This window comes from Pyrus communis, chromosome 3, assembly GCF_041283825.1.
Source record: "Pyrus communis isolate YQ-2024b chromosome 3, ASM4128382v1, whole genome shotgun sequence".
NCBI lineage: Eukaryota > Viridiplantae > Streptophyta > Magnoliopsida > Rosales > Rosaceae > Pyrus > Pyrus communis.
The window spans coordinates 265,300-286,086 of NC_142567.1; the positions used below are offsets into that span (position 1 = coordinate 265,300).

The following is a 20,787-nucleotide window of genomic DNA, read 5'->3' on the forward strand; positions in this document are numbered from 1 at the left end:
CATTGTCCATACTCGATTTATCTGCTGGAATGCACCGATCGATAAAAGTTAGTTTTGTATGCGGTCAATTTTTTCCCCTGGACCTACCCGGACGGCTGTAAGCAACAAATTTATACGTAATTATGTATCATGAGATCTGGGAAATCAAAATTAAGGAATATTATTCTGTGGACTTTATGATATTGCTTGCTTATCATAATTTATTAGTTGGGATTGGATCATATACCTAATTGTGTAATGATTATTGCTCTGGATCGGATCCTATAATTCGCTAACAAAATGATCAACGTACCTATCACAATGGGATTGGGGAAGTAACACGACAAACGAGTTATTGAAAGATTTGATTATACATGGATAAAACCCAATCTCAATCATATCTATTTTGATAAAATTATATTCATTGCCTCCTTTCTTTCTTTCAACTCTGAATCTGAAGAGAGACTAAAAAACAGTCATGTACACTGTACAATAAAGTGGGCTAGTGTAACGACCCGTCTCCAATTATTACGATTTTTATAATTTTTAAATATGAATTTACGAAAATGCCCTTCGAGGCAAAGTGTTGACTTTTGTTGACTTCCGCGTCGTGTCACGTAAGATTCATTTTCTTAGCGTATCCTTGTAGGACTTGTCGCTACAGACGCGTGGGCGCAAACAAAACGCAATTTGGAGTTATAATGAAGGAGTTATTAACATTTAAAGTTAGGGGCATTTTAGTAAATTGGTTAATATCTAGAAAATTCCGTATTTTTTGAGCAAAATATGGGATGCCACATGTGTGGCCCAGATTAAAAGGAACAAAGAATGGTCAGTGCAGATGGAGTATAAAGAAGAGAAAGGAGGGAGAAGTGAGACAAATTAGAAGAGGAAAAAGAAATGGGCTTTGCCCAATCAAAAAAGGAGAAAGGAGGAAAAAGGAGAGGAGGGGAGGAGCACGAGATCACTCCTGACCCGGTTCCAATCCCGTCGACCCGACTCGAGTTCATGACATCCTGCGTCGATTCCGACATTCTTCCGGCAATCTGGGCGTCGCCACTACCCAAACCCAAGTCCGCGGCCTTCCTTCTTCCAGTTCCACCTCAAATTAAAGTGATTTTGGCCTTGAAACGAAGAGGGATTCCCGAGGGTGAATCCGTCGGTGTCACAGTGGTGATCCACGGTTCGTGCAACCATCAACGTCGATCAAACCCACCAAAATACTTCCCTTGAACCTAGGAATCATGACTAGTTTGGTAATTTTTAGAAATAGTTGAATTTTCCGGCAAGTTGGGGCGGGCAACCGCCACTTGTGACGGCGCGTGGGCCGAGACGTCCCTTGACCTTCCTAGGTTAAATTTGAATACTCTGATTAGTGAAGTCCGATTGACGAATTTCCGTCATTTAAACGTAGTTCCATGAAAGTCCGCCGCTTGATTATTATAGCAATCGACGGTTCGACCGTTGGATCGTCACCAAACTTTGATACGTTATAATATGTAATATTTGAGGATATTAGAAACTTACGGATCGGGAATCCGACGAACGGATCTTCCCAATTAAGACATGTAAGTTATATGTTCTATTGATAAGAATTCTAAGACATGATTTGATAATTGTTCTAGGCGCCGATCGTTCATGACGCCTTGATGTTGTTCTAGGGAGTTGTAGCGCGGACTCCAGGTGAGTGGGCTTTTGGTTTTCTATATATACACGTATGTATACTTTACGTTTTTCCCAAAAATTGTTTTAAATGAAATGTGATTGAAATGCCATGTCATACTTGCGTTATATTTTAGTATATGCATTGGTGTAGTCATGTATAATGTTGCATGATGTTGGAGAGCCTAGGTAAGCTACAGGTGAGTACATTATGATGTTAGTGGTTGTGATGTATATGGTTATCCCTGGATGCATTTGGTACTCATTATCCTGCATCCTGGTGTTAGTGCTCGGCCCGAGGTCAGGGCCTAGCCTTCACGTGATCGTTCACCACCCTCACCACACGCTCACCTTGGATCCAAGGTAGGTGTCAGCCTGTCGTACAGACCACATTAGATGGTTCCGACTCATAAGTGACTTGTGATACTTCTCACAGCCTTCACGTGATCGTAGCACTTGAGCGTATTTATTTACACCCAGCCTGTCGTACAAACCACATTAGGTGGTTCAGACTCGTGTGCAGGTTTAGAGTCGTACAGGTCACGTTAGGTGACTCCGGTTGGCATATCATTTTACATTGATTTATTTCACCTGGCTTACTTATTTCATTGCTGAGATACTTGATATGGCATATACTTGGTTTTCACTACTCTCGAGCATGATTTCTATATACGTATGTATTATTATTTTTTGGAAAATTATACGGGTTTTACGGTGAGGGGTTATAATGTTTTCAAAAGGTTTTTCTTAAAAACTTTATTTTCAGGCTCACTCACCCTTGTTTTTGCGCCCCTCCAGGTTTTAGCTGTTGGATGTTCGTATCGACGAGCATTTGTGGCGAATTTCAATATAGGTGGTTACCTCTAAGGGTATGATCCTTACCCACACTACTGTACTTTACTTATGCTCTGACGTTGGGTTTGAAACGGGCTCGTTCCCGCTCGCAGTGCACTCTGGTCCTTAGGCACTTTTAGGTTTAAATTTATTCACATTGTCCACATCATTATACTTTATGGTTTCGTCACCTTCCAGGTGTCGGCTAGCACAGCTCGATTCGAAATCCTAGTGGACATTCCGGATCGGGATGTGTCAGCTAAGCTGCAACTTGACAAAAACTGATAAGTGCATTTCCAAAGGAGCTAAAGAAATCTTTTATTTAAACGTGTTATTTGCTAACTTATTTGACACTCTTATACTTTAAAAAAATTTCACTTAAACTCACTCTTCAAAATTTATTTTTCACTATAAAATATTAGTATCTTAAGTTTAACTTATCTTGTGGGATCTAAATTTTATCAAATAATATTTTTTTTAATAAAATATATTGTACGACATAATTTACTAACTTGAACAAGATAATATTGTTTGTCCAAAAAAAAAAAAAAAAAAAAGTAGCAACTTACGTCGTAAAAGTTTCTACCGCCATTGAAAATGCATTTTCTTACGTGGCATAACAAACCTAACTTTACTATCCAATTGCTACCTCGGTTGAAGATGCTCAAAGATCTTAACCTCCAAATAGGAAAGAGATTAAACTAATAATAGAATACCAAAAGCATCCTTAAATATTAACACCCTAATAAGTAATAAACATTGTAATCCACGAAATTTGGTTGATGACGCCGCCGTTCTCTTCAAAGTAATGGCTCATGACCCCAAATCTACAAAGCTTTTTTCTTGCTATCTATTTCCACTTGATGTTCAATTCACTCTGTTACTTAATCTACATAAAAAATCCTCTGCTTTGATGAATCTCATTTCATGTTTAAAATTATTCACTTATGTAATTTATTTCCTCCGCTTCTCGAATCCTGAGCAATATATGTGAATTATTATCGCACAATATCATCGCCTACTCCCACTCCTATCGTGTAGAGAGAGAGAGAGAGAGAGAGAGAGAGAGAGAGATCACTCTCGTATCATTCATTACCTTAATTTCAGATGGATTGTGCTAAACTTGTTCAAAATCAAACAAATAAACCGTAAAGAGACTATCAAGAGCAAGTACCATGTAGTAATTAATTAAGGAGAACATTAAGGAATCAAATAACGAATTCTAAATCTAATTTATTGGCAAAAAATCAGTTCTAGCCATAATATTAAATTAATTCACGAAAACACTGATGACCGCCATTTCCATTTTTACCCCATAAACTAGGTTATTAGAAACTTAGAAAACTCATTCAATCAAAAGCCATTGCAGAAACCGGGGGCCATTAGAAATTAGAAATAACCTAGTAGCAGTGTTGTTATTGTGTGATCGATATGTCTTGCTTAATTACTAGATCAGACAAGTTTACATCCCCAAAGTCTAAGACTAAGACGGGCTTGGGTTGGAAGCACTTGATGCGTGCGGTGCGCTCAAAACTGCGCCTTGGCCTTGTGAGGGGATCATCAAATCTCCGTCTTAATTCCCAATACTGTTCTAGTACTCGTCCTTTCTTCCACCACCACCACTATTGCCATCAATATAATCGCTACCCCTACCAAGAGCATCTGTCAACCCAAAAGAGCCTTTCGCTATCGCGCACGGAAGGAGCCAGCAGGGACAAAAAAACCCTCGTACTTGCTCCAAGTCCAACCCTTTTGATGCCCAGGTCGCAAGACGAAATGGAGGGTTCACAAAGTAGCTTTGCCACAGCTAATACAAGTGACCAAGATGACGTGCTTCACAAGGACCTGCATGACCATCATGTCTTGGAAGATGGGCTTCATCTTGATGAGGAAGCCTTGGGTTTGGACGACGTGTATAAGAAAATAACCAACACTACTACTACTATAGTCACTACTACTCCTACAACACTAGAACATAATCGTCTATGCAGAGTTGATGTGGAAGCGGATAAATTTATAGAGGATTTCCGTAAGACATTGGCACTTGAGAAGAAGAAATCAGCTGAGAAATTTCGGGCAACGTTGTCTACAACAGCACTAGAAAGTCGTCCTTGCGGAGTGGATGCCCAAGCCGATCAATTTATTGAAGAGTTCCGGAGAAGAATGCGACTAGAGGAGCTTGAGAGGCAGAAATCAGCCGAGGACTTTTGGATAATGTTGGCTCGATGGCCTAGTCCTTAACTTAATCATACTACGTACTATTTAAGGTTAGAGTTTTATTTAGTTTGCAAACTAATAAATGGCATAAAAGGTTGGCATGTTTGCCTTCATTTCTTCCTTTTCGTTGCCATCAATTCGATTTAGAAATACATTACTCATGTCCGACTACTTTTTGATTAGTCGGACAATATATACTTTAATTTTATTTATAATTTTAAGGTATTAGTATTAGTACTAAATAGTTATCCAGTATGATTTCTTATGATATGTCTTTCCTTAATGGTTAAGAGTGTTTTCATTTGAGTTATGACATACACGTTGCTCATGATCGAGTTTGTAACTATGAAACCCCTTCTTGTTTTGCTTAATTTACGAAACAAAATAAATTTAATTAATTGCTAATACCGTTTGAGATTTTCTTCTTCTTCAAAATTGCTTTATTTCGGAGGTAGGTATCTTCAACCTTGTACATAACTATAATACCTTGTTTTAAGGTTTTGAAACCAAACCAATAGCCTTGGTTGCCACAAATTCCAATGGGCTACAATCCGATCGGCATCCCGGCCGGTCCACGAGTGAGTCTGTTTTTTTCCCTTGATTGCTTCCCAAGTCTCCCCAATGCCATTGTTAGGCCATTAAGTAATTTAATATTCATAGATTCTGGGTTTATGATCTTCGTCTTGTTCCTTCCATTTTTAGCTAGCTAGATATCTTAGATTATTCTTGATTCATATTCCCTACAAGGATCATCATCTCTCTTTAGATTAATTCCTTAAATCCCGTCACTAATTCAATTTAATGAAAATATTGAAAATGATTTGTTGTATTGTATGGGAAAGATTGAACATAAATATTCTAGCAATACTTGTATGAAGATTGAAGAGTAAGACCCTTTGATTATCAAAACACATCTGATTCATTCAAGATCCAAATGAAACTGAAAACAACAGCACTGGCTGATGATTCGAACAGGTAAATTTACACCCTTTTGCCATCTCGATGACAATATATCTCTTACCCTTAAGCTCTAATACATAGTTCACATACAATTAATCTCACGTTACATCTATCATAATCAACAACATTCTTCTGAATTAGTTTACTTCAAAGTTGAAAATAACCAATGAGATTTCTTGTCAGCCTTCTTCTCCTTAATGGTATCCAAGTTCGGTTTCCAAGTACTCTTGCCCGAAAGCTGCCTACTCAAATAGTCCGGTCTCGAGTCCAAATCTTCCGGCAGATCAAACTCCGGCACATGCCTGCTCACGACCTTGGACGACGTCCTCTCCATACTAGATTCCTTGTCCTTGTTTGGCAGCACAAAGGCATGCCCGGGATCGCCTGCCGGGCATATTCTAGCAAACAAAGGTAAAAACGTTGGCGACCTCGATCGTAAAACCAAATTTGCACTTAAAAGAACACCGCGGACTTCTTCGGATGACAACGACAGTGGTTTCCCTCGCTTCATTGGCAGCATCAAGTAAACCTTTTTCATGTCGAGCTTCATGTCTGCAGGCAACGGGGTTGCCCTTTTTTGGGAGACAGCAGAGCCGAATTCCACAACAACTTGCTGCGGGTTCTCGAGCATGAGCTCGGCAACGGTGAGGGGCTTATTGAACTCATGCACAGAGCCGTCAGATAGTATGACTTTTCCGGTGGCATGGGATTTCCTGTGGGAGATGGAATTGCCCATGATGATGAAGCAAGTATTAGGAGCTCAAAAGCAAACTAGGATTTGACAATGAGCCGAACAGACTCGGGGGTTTACTCACATCTTATACAGTGGGATTCTTCTTAGCTTAGCTTATAGCTAGGATAGGTTTAATATGTTGGTTAACCAGCTCCATCTTGGTGACGGATATATAGTTGACTTGGTATATATTTATATGTACAAACGATTAATTAACGAATACAATTTGGAATCTTGGATGGGGTCGTTGGGTTTGGAACTTTGGAGTGCGTTACACTTTACCACCTTGATTTTCATGGACCAGTCACAGACATGAACCTACAGATGGAGGAATCTTTGACGATCAAGTCACTGGGATTAATCATTCATCAATCCTGCGTAACTATGTTAACCTGTTAACTAACTTCTGTACAACTAATTTAATTGCCACTCAAGCATAAATCATTTTCGTGCAAATTAGCAAAAGAGAAAATTGGTGTGCGATTATCATTTTCCTGTAGAAATCCGTGTGGACATTAGGAGATTTTCAGCCTTGGAGGATTCACCTTTGAACTTATCCTGTACTTCTATTTTGCTGATTTTCCTTTTTCTTTTTCTTTTTTTTTATTTAACCGTGGAAAATTAATAAAACAGTGACCTTGGGCCTTAATAATGATACAAGCAGCTGCGGAGGCCCATTTTACTTATGCTTAATTTACTTTAAAATCTAGTATTTTTCACAATAATTATGCGCTAATTCATATTATCGAGTTTTTACAAGACAAAATAAAGACAAGCACAATATCTATCCTACTTTCTTGCTCAATACAGAAACAAACTAGACAAGGATTGAGGTCATAAATAAAATTTTTACAAAGTATTGACATTCATATTTCCTTCCACACCAATCCAAAGACAAAGATCCAATTTAAAATCCCACCAAGAGCCTAAATAAAACAAGGACCGAATAAGTTTTCAAGGTAAGGTGCGACGAGTAGTACACGTTGTCGAACATCCTCCTACTTGATGTATTGAGAGAGCCATTTGAAACCATCACCGTACCCCATTTTCCGTACAATGCTGCACATAAATACTTCTAATGGACGGACATTTGAGTCTGTTAGGTTTACCTTCCCCTTGCCGGTGGTGAAGTTGGTCAGCCCAAGGTGATACCGCAACTCATCCTCTGAGGCAGCATATGGTAGGTCAATCTTGTTCCCTAGAATTAGAAATGGGACAGTGGCTAGGGCTTCATCCGAAAGGAGCGCATCTAGTTCCTTTTTTGATTCTGCAAACCGCTCCTTGTCATAGGCATCCACCAGGTACACCACAGCATCTACCTGTAAGGCAAACCGTGTAGATATGTTAGCTCATGTTGGAGACATTCCTTGCCGATGAAAGTTCAAACACAGCATGTATTGGACGATAATAAAATAAAAAATATAAATTCAAACTTAAACATCCATAAAAGGTCAGAGGAACAAGGTTCTATAGTTTCAGGCACAACTCACTAGATACACAATTTGGTTGTATTAAGCAGAGCCAACAAACCAACACTCAACCAGGACAACAAGAACTAGTTGCTTCCAAGAAGTTGTTGCACCAATACAGGGAGTAAAAAGAAAATTCAAGTGAAAAGAAAAAAAAAAAGAAGACTTTCTCAACGAACAAGAAAAAGAAGACCAGAAATCATACATTAAACCATGAATTTCTGAACTATGGCGAAAATTAAGCCTTATCACCACATTGATGATCAGAAAAAAGACCTCTCGCAAGCAGGTTTAGGTTCACGCAAGAGATTGGAAAGGGACTCTGCAGAGGTATGAAAATGGAGCAAAAGTGTGGCCGTTAATCAAGTTTTATGTATGTCTAACCTTTGCATAGTAATCCCTCCAAACTCTACGAGCAATCTGATGGCCTCCCAAATCAAAGGCCTTGAACTTGATTTTCCCAATGCTCAACTCCTCCGATGTTGGATACTGCGTGGGCTGATGCTGCACCAGCCTCTGAAAACGAGTTCAACAAAACTCAAATTATTACCACGCAAGACAACAATCCATTTGCAGCAACCTAATATTCAAAACAATCATAGCAATGTGAACACGAAAAGGAAAAAGAAACCATGGATTAATCATTAGTGTAACTGCTTCAACTTTGACCTTCTAGCTCATGTTTTGGCATAAACTTGAATCTTGTAATTCATGCTACCCTTGTAGATTGCTTTGGATTTGCCATTAAATTTAAGTAATCAATTGCAAAGTTGCAACACTTAATAATTTAACCCCTTTACAGATTTTTTTGGGCAGGAAACTGTAGATCTTGTAAATCTAACTCCTAAAATTCCAATTATTTTCCTCAATCCTCAGTCTTCAACTTAGGAAAAGTAAATTTAATCTAATCTATGAATTCAAAAGATTAAAATTGAAGTAAACGGAACGTTTCTGATTACCTGAATCCGAAGTAGGAGCCAATCGATAAGGAAATTAAAGCACGAATTTAAAAAAGATTAGCTGATAGAGTAAGAAAGGTGGGGGCGGAGGAAGGAACCGACCTCGTCTTTCAACATGTGGAGCAAGGTGGTCTTGCCGGCGTTATCGAGGCCGAGGAACAAGATCTTGGCCTCTTTTTGCCAGAGACCGAGGGACGCGAGCACACCGTAGAACCAGTCGAACAGAAACATGCTGCCGCTACTGATGCTGATGCTGACACCGGATCGGAACGGAATAGGTCGGGTCGAGCTCGGATCTACAACGATCGAATCCTTATCGGATCAAGGCCTCCGATGAGAGTTCATTGACCCTGCGATGATCCCTAATTCTAATTCATTCTCCGCTCGCTCTACAAGTTTTTGGTGGTGACCGGTAAGTCTCAAATTAATTAATTAAAATATATTATATGTAAGATTGGCGGGGTTTCGTGTAAATCTTTTTCACACGTTCCATTAGTTTTGCTTGGTGAATCGGATTTGAATTCCGTTCGGATTTATTTTGTGAAAATTTTTATTTTTTAATCGTTTATTATATATTTTACGGTTAAAAATTATTTTGAATTAATCATGGACCCTAACATCCTTGTACAGTCGTACTTATGTTTTTACCTTTTTCATAAGTTTGATGTTCACTTAAATTGGCTGGGTTTCACAACATAACCTTCGTAACGAAAGCAAATTGGTCCTACAGTTAATCTTTTGCTTGTGGATGTAGTAAGTTGTACTAAATCAAAATTTGTTAGAAAAATGTTAGAAATTGGTAGCTGCAAGGACAGCGTAATACATGTATGATAATCGGTGTAATATGACTTATAATATGTCGTTTCGAAGAGAACGACGTAAGGATCAAGACTCACCAGCCTCGCTCATGACATAAGGGCAATTTTGGCCAAAAACATTTTTTTACTATCCCAAACAACGTTTTAAGCTTTAAGGATACTTTTGAAACTAAGTTAATAGTTTATTTTCTTTCCTATTTGGACGTAAAAACCTATTAGGGTTTGATTTTGTGTTTTGAACCTATAAAAACACCTTGTTGGTGTAAGGATTGTTATCTTTTACTTATTATCCGCTATATGTGTCCCTGATGATACTGAGGAGACGGACACAATACCCTCTTCCAATTCAATTAAACAAGAGTCCTCAACATCCAATAAGAAATGGGTTAATCTGACGAAGCCAGGTGAGGTAGTTGGAGCTAGCAAGCTTCAGAAACCGAGCCACATTTTAGGTCCTGGGAATCGAGAAGCAGAAGAAGATGGTGACATCGCGGAGAGTGTGAGACAGTATCGAGAAATGGGTGTTAAGCCAGAGAGAGAGATGATACCATGTAGAAACGCAGCTGCAGGTAAAACAACAAAGGAAACGCACATACAAAAGCTGAAATAATTGTGGAAGTGATGATTTTCATTCCTTGAATTGTCGTATACATAGATACAAGTATATTGGCTATACATAGAGTCCTAACGGAGCATAATCTGATATACAAGGTCAAAATACTTAAATTTGAAATGATACAAACTTAATACAAGGTTGTTGAGGACGTTGGACGTTTTTTTAACAAATTCCGACCTTGGATTTTCAATGTTTAATTTATGGTATCAGCAATAATGATCAAAATTTGTTTACAAACCATCGTATCAGGGTTTAGAGCTTAAGGTTTAAAGTTGGGTTTGAGTGCACATTACTACACAAAATAAGTTACGCTTTCCCTTTTGAAAATATGTTAGAATCTTCCAATCCTTCTTAAAACTAATGGGTTTTCAATGTTTAGGGTTTAGGGTTCGGGGAGCAATATATTGTATATGTGTGTGTGTGTGTGTGTGTATTCTTCCACATTGCTAATGAATATCATACTTTTTTTTTTTCAAAACATCTGGCTCTTGTATTCTTTTCTGGAGATCATGTGTTGTATAACCTATTATATATGAGTGAAAGATGTAATAATTCGGAAATTTTTCTCCACTCTTTCAAAGACATCTCATCTGAATGTAGTCTTGATGTGGTATCTTATGGAGCAAGCATACTTTCAATTTATAATCATCTTCTATCTGCTTGGTTTCACAAGTTCAGCTGGTATTAGTTTGAAGTTTTAAACTAAGAACTGAAGTTGAGGTGCATGCTTCTTTCCGGCCGGTGGAATTGTGGATCTTGGTGTCGCAATATTTTGATTAATTAGCATTAGAAGCTGGAATTATTGATTAATTGATCGATCCTGCTGGTGTTTGCACATTGATTATTATTATTCTCCGAGCTCCTTGATTAGCCACCCTTTTAAATTTAAGTTGGCTTCTTTAGAATTTGCATCAAATTCTTGTTCAGCAGTTTGATCTTTTTTCTTACTAAACCTCAAGGCACATGGAGATAGAGGACATAATTAAACACAAATCATGATCATACATATTTAGGACATGCAGGTACAAGTTACATAATTCTTTTCTTATGTATAATTCATTTTCCTGGTCTTCATTTTTTTCAATGATTCATCTGTTGAGCGTCGACACATGCATACATCAGTGAAATCTGATACCTCTTCCCTTCCCTTGATCGCAACCCCACCCCCAATCCAATGCTTTTTGTAAATTTACAATCTGATCGTGATTATGGGCCATTTTCATTGATCAGGATTTCTTCACGATCACCACCGGACATTCTACGTGTTTCGCACAATAATCACTCACACTTCCAAGAATAGTCCTGCAACAAAATATCAAATTTACAACAAGATGTCAGATGTAACTCATTAGTTCCATCACAAACCATTAAAAAGAAAACAAGGATCAGATAATTAGTTAATGTGAATGAATTAATAATATATACCTCTTAAAGAAACCATAACCATGGCTTCCCATGACCAAAGTGTCACCTTTGAGTTTCTCAACCGTATTACATATCACATTCTTTGGGTCTCCTTTGCCTACTACTCTCACAATATGGGCCTGCATGTAGCACATAAATTAGTTAATTAATTAATTAATTGAAAAACACACACAATTGCAGAACACAACACATATAGCAGTAATCAGTAATTACATTGGTCTGGAAATTTCTGTAAACAGCTTCGGCTCTTTGCATCACTGAATTTACCATCTCAGTCCCGTATTTTTCCATGCTTCCAACCACATCGCTCGAAAACATATATGCTGCAAAATCAAGTACACACACATCAACTCCAAATCAATATTTCGATTTCAGTATTCCAAATTGATTAATTAGGTCCAAAATAAAAACCAAAAAGTATGTAGTTAGTTGTAATTTGCAAAGGAACGTCAATTACCTGCAGCGTCGAAAGTGGAATGGACAGGCTGCGGTTTGACATAGAGAAGAACGAGAGTGTTGTTTGCGTTTTGAGAAGAGAGGTTTCCCAGACACCAGGAGAGAGCATGCATGCTCTCTTCGCTCTCGTCTACTGCCACCACAATTTTCTGCTCTCTGCTCTTCATTTTTTCGTCCTCCATTGCTATAATTCAATAAAAATTGCTCTGTTTTGCCCTGAAGAACTTTGGTGTGCGTATGTGGTATTGGGAAAACTTTGAGGCCTCGAGATATCGATAACACAAACCCGAATGCAAATATATATGGGGGTGGGGACTTTTGCCGTGGTTTTTGATGTTTTTGGTTCAGCTGCGGGATTACATTACATTACATTAATTGGATACAGATAAATTATTAGTGTTAGTAGTTTCTGGAATAAATTAAAACTCCGGCCCCAGTATGCAGACACTGAAAACAACTGGTCCTTCTCATCTAGGTTTGGCAAATGACCAAATAATTTAACTAAAGCTATGGGCTACAGACTAACAATTTAAACCAGCTACCACAGGAAATGGATTTGTACTTATTACTAGCATCGTAAAGGAATTTAAATGAATAACACATTGTTATGTGTTTAACATTGTCACGTGGCAGTGTATTAAATGACATATTTAGTCATCCTTCAACTCGAAAATTAAGTAATCCTTGTGGCTTTTGGTCAACATCTTTGCTGAGGAGAGGAAAGCGGAGGTTCCTGCTGATTAAATATTACACAGGCCAAGTTTGAAATTTCAGCCCACCAAACCAGACATGTTACAGTCAATCATAAGGTTCTCGTCCAATAATTCACAGGTAGCCCTCCAGACAATACATAACAGATATTTGCAATTTGGCTTACTCTCTGTTTCTCTTGTTTTACGTCTGAAGCTTTATAATATCTAGTTATTCCCCGAACCAAAAAAATAAATAATATCTTTCAGTTGTTCCTAAAGTAACAAGGTTGACTTTTTTAATATAAAAATATGATTTTTCGTCTAGAATTTTTTTGTTAAAGTTTCATATATATAAAAGCAAAAGATGCACTTGTTTATGACAAGTTTTGATTTGCAGAAGAAACCACTTTTCACTACAATGTTGTGTTAGGGTAATTTACGAGGGGGATTATTTTTGTTGCTTTGAAGTATTATATCTTATGAGGTTGTTAATTGTTAGATTCTTTTTTATCAAACAAACAATAATCAAAACATAACGGTTAAAGAACATTGATGACACATTTATGTAACCGTAATGAAAATATAAGGAATTGAATTGAGGAGGAGTTGAAATGAGAAAAAGTCAAAATCAGATTCCTGTTGAAGCTGTTTACTTTAATGTTATGGAATCGGAATAGAAATGACATTAATTCCATAAAATTGTTTACTAATTCAATATAATTAGAATATAAGCCAGTATGATTACTAAAATGCCCTTATCCCAAATCAAATATTTTATATAATTTTTTAATAAAATTTGATATAATATATAATAGTAAGAAAAAAAAATTAAATTGCTTTTTTATTTCATAGACACACAAAAATGCTTTTGTTTATTATTTTTTTTTATAAATTTAAGTTACTTTAATGTTTAAATTTTCTCGTTCAAATTGTAGTTTCTTCTTTTCGGTATATGCATGGAGTTGTGCATAATGTAAATAAGAATGGAGTTGTGCATAATGTGAATGAGGACATAATAGGAAGAAAAAATGCATTCATGATTCCGTCACCCTCTTGGAATTCAAATACCTCGTCTATCTAGGGAATCCCACTCCTCCAATTTTAGGAATTGCATTCCTTGTTTCGGGTGGGGTCCATCACACTATTGATTCCCCAGTATTTAGTAAACACCAAAGTAATCCGTAATCGGAATTCAATTCCGTTTTTTTATTTCCATTACCTTTACCCTTACGTAAACACGTTATGAATATGTTGCGGAGCATCATAGAATTTCAACTACTTAAATAGGATATTTATGAAATAATTTAGATTCCAAAACATCAAATCCAAATTTAATATTAGTAACTTGTAGCAGGAAATGAGGGACCAGCCGCCCAGAGGTGGGACTCGGGACCAGAGAATACGTGAAGTAAGTGGGTAAGCGTCATGTTTGTCAAACTGATCCATAAGGCGAGGCAAGGCAAGGCAAACGAATGAATGAATGTCAAAATCTGTTTACTGTAGCTTGCGCAACTCGACATCTCCCTCTCCAATCCAATCCATCGTCACCTCCTCATCCACTAACGAGTGGTCTCCAAATATTAATATCTTCCATTTAAATCGGTGGGAAAATTGTTTTGGAAGTGTTGGAATGCATCCAATCTTGATTCTGCTCAAGGTAGGTATTCTCAAGTCCTGGGCTTTCCCAGCCCAATATCTGCCCTATAAAATTGGGCTTCACTAGTAGCTTTCCCTCACCCATTTATGTCCTTAGTTTGACCAAAACTGAAAGACAGACAAATTAAATAAATATTTATTTGCTTCTTGTGATCCTATGTTTCATTTCAACAATGAATAAGGTTGTTAGTTACAGCATAGCCTTTGAAATTTCATGTATCAATTAAAATTTACAAGGGAAATAAACTATTTTCCTCCATCTTGTGTTATTTTTTACCTTTGGATAACTTGTCGTCTAAGTGTAGGGTCTTAAACACGTGTTAAATTTATCACGTATGTTAATAAGTGTGTTTTGTCAAAAACAAATTTCAGATGGAGCAAAATTTGATTTTGGTTATGAGGTGTCCTTGTGTGCCTCGGGTGTAGGCTTGTGAATCTTGGGTGATAAGTTATGAATTTTTAGACCCAAATTTGATGATCCCATATAAGGGTGGAGCGTGAGGGCGGTGGAGGCCATTAGCCGTTGCCAAAGATGAAATTGTCGAACCATCTGGACTCTTGACTTCTTCAAGTATAGAGAGAGAGAGAGAGAGAGAGAGAGAGAGAGAGAGAGGGAGAGAGGTATTGTATTGGGTTGGCTCCAAATGTCCCCACCACAAAGTGCCGACCACTTGCCTAAACCTTCAGAAAGTTGCAGTTCAATACTATGCACATAGTCGTCCCATGAATTAATCCCAATCCCTTTTCCCTTTTCCCTTTTCCCTTTCCCATTCCCATTCCCATTTGTTTGCTTTGTCATTAAATAATTTCAAAACATAAAAGAAAGGAAGAGACGATAAGACCGAGATGGGATAAGCACAAATGCCGCCACCATTCTTATGCCTCGTTCTATACTTTAACACAAACGGATAAGGCTGATATTTCCATTAATTTGAGAATTATTATCATTGTTAATAGTATGTTAATACAACAATATATTTCTATTACCAATTGAGCGATATAGTATTGAACTTGTCATTCAAATCAAATCTAAAATCATCACTTGTGTCATCTTGAACAATAACAACATTGACTGAAGAATATTTTCTCCCTCTAAAATATTTCTTTTTTAAGTATAGTCTCGGTTATATTTTTTTTCTAACGATAACGCTAAGGAGTCCAAAATTTTAAACTAATTTAATTTGCTAACTAAATTATGTGTCACCATTAAGAAATAAACATATTAATCAACACTGAATTAATAACCAATCATCTACAACAATATTATTTGAATTAAAAAATTTGATCTCCCTCACGAGTGAGCTTACATACTAATCTTTAGACAAATAGAGAAGAAAGAGAAAAAAAAAACCTCGTGTGTACTATGGTAAAAACTATTTTGGAGGAACGCTCGAGCTTTGAAAGGTATTTTGAGTTTGAGTTAACATTGTTTGCAGATTAGGATATAACTCACTTGTTGAAGTCGAAGTTCACATACTGTCGAGCTAAAACTAGCCTACATATAACATTGTCTGAAAATAACCTTACAATAAGGAAAAAATAGGGTAAATTACATTTACTACCTTAGGTTTAAGCTCTATTGCAATCTCATATAATATCTTCAAAACATTTCACTTTCATACCTTACGTACTATTTTATTTCAATATAATACATTCATTACATTTTTCATCCATTGATCCATTAAAAGCTAACGTGGCTGCCAAATTTATGCTACTTGACAAAAAATAATTTTTTATACATTAAAAATATTATAATATTAACCCTAAAACAAAACAAAACAGAAATTCAAAAACCCATTTCTCCCCCCGATCCCCACCTCCCTCTCCTCCACTTTCTTCACCCCCCCCCCCCCCCCCTCCATATACTCAAAACAACTCTGAAGACCCAAAGAACCTTTTTGCTTATCTTAACCCCATTCCAAATAAAAGGACCTGGGGAAGCTTCTACGTATAACAAACCTGCGGAGCTTTCTCGACAAACTCCCACGGTCGCTCGAGCTTGGACACAGCGGCTTTGAGCTCGACCCTCTTTCGAATCTCATAGATTTGGAGAACGAGAGGCGCTGCATTTGGGAAACGAATTAGGGATTGAGTGGAGAAATAGGGGGAAAGTGGAGAATTGAAATTAGGGTTTGCAGAGATTGGAACTGAGGAAGAAGATGGCGGGAAGTGAGGGCAGCAGAGCCGGCAAGTACGATGGCAGCGGTGGGGGGATGTGGTGGGTTTTTGGATGGGAGGGGAAGAGGTGAAGAGAGTGAAGGAGAGGGAGGTCGGGGTCGGGGAAAATGGGTTTCTGGGTTTCAGTCTGTTTTATTTTATTTTTTAAATAGAGTCAAAATTATAATATTTTTAATGTATAAAAAAAATTATTTTTTCACGTGGCATAAATTTGACAGTTACAAACTTACGTGACATAAAGTGTCAGCCACGTCAGTTTTTAATGGATCAATATATGAAAAATGTAATATATGTATTATATTGAAATAAAATGATAGTTAAGGTATAAAAATGAAATGTTTTAAAAATATTATATGAGGTTCAATATATTCTAAATATGAGATGGTAAAATGAAAATCCTTCGAAAAAATATCACTGAAAACATAAGTGATAAAAAAAGAGAGGAATATCATGCGGAGCATACGAAGAAGCAGCCCCGACCAATCACTTTCACACAGGTCCGTGCTGATGCGCCTTTGGAGTTGGATGAGCACGTTTCCAGGCAGTCTAATCAAAGAGCTGGGGACCCCCTCCAGTTTAAATTAGTTCCGTTAGTTTCGACCGTTGATCAACGATCCCACGCTCAAAATTCAAACGTGGGAGGGATAGGTCATAGGATGACTAGGAATTCGAATTGGACGCGGAGGGGAAGGAAAAAAGTGTCCTCCTCCAATAATACACTGATATTCAATTCAATATATAAGAATAAAATTTGCAATACAACAATTTGGCAACTGTTTCCCAATCAAATTATATATTAACCTGACGGCATTGCCCCTCTCTCCCAAAAAATTATGCAAATAAAAAAAATACGAAATATTATTCACGCTTTTCTTTTTCTTTTAGTTCTTCCTTCCTTTTGGGATATCAAATTTAAAAGGAGTAAGTGAAGAATACGAGCTAAATGCATTTTATTAACTATAGACCTAAATGCTTGTAAAATACCAGCTACTTTAATGATAGCTCTTATTTTCGGATGAAATTACATTACTCTATAGTATTAAATTATTCCGTCGCTTAGAGTCATTAGCTCAAATTCAACAATTGCTCACTTTTCTAACACAATCATTACACTTGGATCTAAATGACTCTAAATTACAGGGTATTCAATACTCCAAAATATATTTGATATTTCACTTACTTTAATTCATTTTTGATTGATTGCTTCATCTAAACGTTCTAAATACTTGAATGTGTGTTTGACCGCGCAGGACAGGACAAAAGTAGTGCATCCATATATTTATGGCGTCAAAGACTTGATAGTTTTGTGAAAAACGCGTGAGGGCAAGACAACTAATAATAATACTATTAGTTAAATTAAAGTGAATATTCAATTGATTTTGATTAACATAAGTGCGAGGGCATTTTTGGAACTTCGGGTCACCTTTCTTTTATTTAAAGTCCGTTCTTTCAGACGCACACGTTGAGAGAAAGAACTGGACACAGACACACACAGAGGCAGAGTTTTTTTTAATTAAAGAGACGTTTTCTGAAAACAGCGAAACACCGAATCAGAAAGAGGAGAGAATTGAGGGAGTTTTTGAAAATTATGGGAGACGTGATACTGTACGTGGAGGAGGATTTGAAAACATGCTTGGCAGTTTCGCTCTGCAGGATTTGCCATGAAGAAGAAACCGGAAGCTCCGATAAGACCATGGAAGCTCCCTGTGCATGCTCTGGAACCGTTAAGGTACACCTCAAAACCGAGTTTTGTTCTTCTTCTTGTTTTGGCTTTCTGAATAATCCTGAAAACGATTTATGTATTCTGTTTTTTGTTCTCAGTTTGCACACAGAGATTGCATACAGAGGTGGTGCAATGAGAAAGGCAATACAATCTGCGAAATATGTCTTCAGGTAATAATCAGCTGATCAGATTTTTCATTTTTGGCTTCTTTTCCAATTTCATCATCTCTTATTTTTGTTTGGTGTTCCATATTTTAATTTGTTTTTAATATGTATTCTAATTCGATGAATTGTTTTTTGCTGTTTTGCTTTGTGTTTACGTATTTCAATCTTCAAAAATGGAATTGGGTCCGATGTCGTTGTTGTTTTCAAGTCGATGAAACGATGTATGAAAACATCGTTTTCTGTTTTGTCCGGATTCTTGGCGTCTAAAATTTGTCTTTTCCCGTAACTTTGGTTTATGTTCCAAGTTGTACTATTTGCTTCCTTGGTTCCGATGCAAAACTAAACAACATTTCACAATTAATGACGGAGTTCTGAGTGTTGTGATAGGAGTTGTTATTGACATTGTAAAACCTCATTACATATCATTATGTGCAATTTCCGCTTATGTTTTTATAGCAAAGAAGTGCGATATGACTTTTTAGGAGTGCAAATAATATAGCACAGTTTAAATTGGAAGAGAAAAATTGGGTTGATGAAGTTTTTCCAACCATAAAATATGTATATGTGCAGAGTTACGAACCAGGATACACAGCACCACCGCCAAAGAAGATGCAGATAGATGACTCAGCAGTAACAATTAGGTACGTCTCTATCTTTAAGTATCCAGAATTAGATATATATAGTTTATAATATGGATTGGAGCGCTAGCCTATTGCTATTATCCGCATTCGTTGCTTTACGATATTAATTATGCCTTCAATTTTCATTTTTTCTATATAATTAATCAAATGCACGTTTATTGCAATATTGAGGTTGATATATAATTAAATAATGAGGCAGACAGACTGTTTTGCAAGTAGGCATAAATTCTAATGCTTGTATTAATAACATGGGAATGTGATTAGGACCACTAATTGGAATGTTTCTAAATTGCGCAGATCCTTGATTTGATTTGATTTATGTTTAATATGTAATTGTTTATTTGGTTACAGAGACAGCGTGCAGGTTCCGAGAAGAGAGCTAGAGCAAGAGGAGGAGGAGGAGGAGGAGGAGGAGGAGGGCGCAGGAAGCCCTAGATTAGCAATAGAAAATGGCTACTCTTCTTCTCAATGCTCGTATGCGGCTGACAGAAGTGCATCTTGTTATCGATCTCTCGCTCTCCTCGTAAGTTTGTTCCATCCACATCTTTATGCACCATTATCATAAGCCAATACAGCAGTCTGAAAGCAGCGTATTCTTTTATATTGACGATGGTTTATTTTAAATTAATCTAAATTGTAGAGATGTAGATTTTAATTCAGGTGCGTAGAGAAGCACTTCTGCTCTAGCCAACTTAGATATGCCGAACAATCTATAACTTGGTCAACTAATATTTAGTGAAACAAAATAAATGCGTATTGTGCAACCCACGACCGTTGGCGTTGGAAAATATGTATTCAAGAATTGAATGAGAAGCATTATTGCTTGCTTGGTTGACCAAATTGGTCTCCATGTGGCAAACATGTAGGTTATCTTCCTTCTTTGACCTTGTATATATAAAATAAATGTCGCAATGACACGGTGTTTGCCCAATTCATACGGTTTTAAAAAGTTTAACCGTCTCAAGAAGAAACATGCCTTTAACTCTGTTAATTAACGATGAATTTGAATTGCATTGCAGTTTACGGTGGTGTTGCTGGTGAGGCACCTCTTTGTGGTGCTTACCGGTTCCGACGAAGATTACCCCTTCACGCTTCTAACTGTAAGTACCAGTACCCGCACAGCACCTACCACTCTTCATTTGGCTTCCAAATCTTCCCTCTAAAAATACTTGTTAATATAATGATGTCGGGTGCTAATCTTGATTTGGCTGCATTTCAGGTGCTTATAATAAAGTCTAGTGGGATTATCCTGCCAATGTACATATTATTTCGAACAATCACAGCCATCCAAAACAGCATACACCGCCAGTATCATCGATATCATCGTTATGAACAAGGAGGCTCTGAAGATGAGACCGATAGCGAAGACCTGGCTGACAATGAAGAAGCTCAACAACATCATATTGTATGACACAATCTCTAATTGTTTTGTTTTTCCTTCCATTCATTTGTAACAAACAGAGACAGTAGAGAGCATCGTATCAACGCTCTCCTGTCTCTGACGTATATACAAAATGAAATACTATTGATTCTTTTTTCTTTTTGTTTTCTTTCCTTCATTTAAAGATTTCAGGTTAAGGTTTCGAAATCAAATCCTATAAAGTT

The 20,787-nt window shown here is 37.1% G+C and overlaps 4 protein-coding genes across 4 annotated transcripts; 1 reads left to right on the forward strand and 3 right to left on the reverse strand.

Annotated features, from left to right (window-relative positions):
- Positions 1-5,627: 5,627 nt before the first annotated feature.
- On the reverse strand, positions 5,628-6,527 carry LOC137714683 (uncharacterized). The gene has a single exon (XM_068453830.2). It carries the CDS (start codon positions 6,386-6,388, stop codon positions 5,795-5,797), a length of 594 nt encoding a protein of 197 aa, XP_068309931.2. The 5' UTR covers positions 6,389-6,527; the 3' UTR covers positions 5,628-5,794.
- Positions 6,528-7,097: 570 nt separating this feature from the next.
- LOC137715083 (small COPII coat GTPase SAR1A) lies at positions 7,098-9,317 on the reverse strand. Its single transcript, XM_068454305.2, has 3 exons — positions 8,916-9,317; positions 8,239-8,370; positions 7,098-7,704 (listed from the first exon to the last, which is right to left on the reverse strand). The coding sequence occupies exons 1-3, from the start codon at positions 9,042-9,044 to the stop codon at positions 7,384-7,386; spliced, it is 582 nt and encodes a 193-aa protein (XP_068310406.2). The 5' UTR covers positions 9,045-9,317; the 3' UTR covers positions 7,098-7,383.
- Positions 9,318-11,226: 1,909 nt separating this feature from the next.
- LOC137716446 (universal stress protein A-like protein) lies at positions 11,227-12,427 on the reverse strand. The gene is made up of 4 exons (XM_068455907.2): positions 12,130-12,427; positions 11,886-11,995; positions 11,673-11,791; positions 11,227-11,549 (listed from the first exon to the last, which is right to left on the reverse strand). The coding sequence occupies exons 1-4, from the start codon at positions 12,308-12,310 to the stop codon at positions 11,474-11,476; spliced, it is 486 nt and encodes a 161-aa protein (XP_068312008.2). The 5' UTR covers positions 12,311-12,427; the 3' UTR covers positions 11,227-11,473.
- A 5,697-nt stretch (positions 12,428-18,124) lies between these two features.
- Positions 18,125-20,721, forward strand: LOC137715527 (uncharacterized). The gene is made up of 6 exons (XM_068454879.2): positions 18,125-18,383; positions 18,476-18,547; positions 19,112-19,182; positions 19,534-19,705; positions 20,202-20,282; positions 20,402-20,721. The coding sequence occupies exons 1-6, from the start codon at positions 18,243-18,245 to the stop codon at positions 20,591-20,593; spliced, it is 729 nt and encodes a 242-aa protein (XP_068310980.2). The 5' UTR covers positions 18,125-18,242; the 3' UTR covers positions 20,594-20,721.
- Positions 20,722-20,787: the final 66 nt, after the last annotated feature.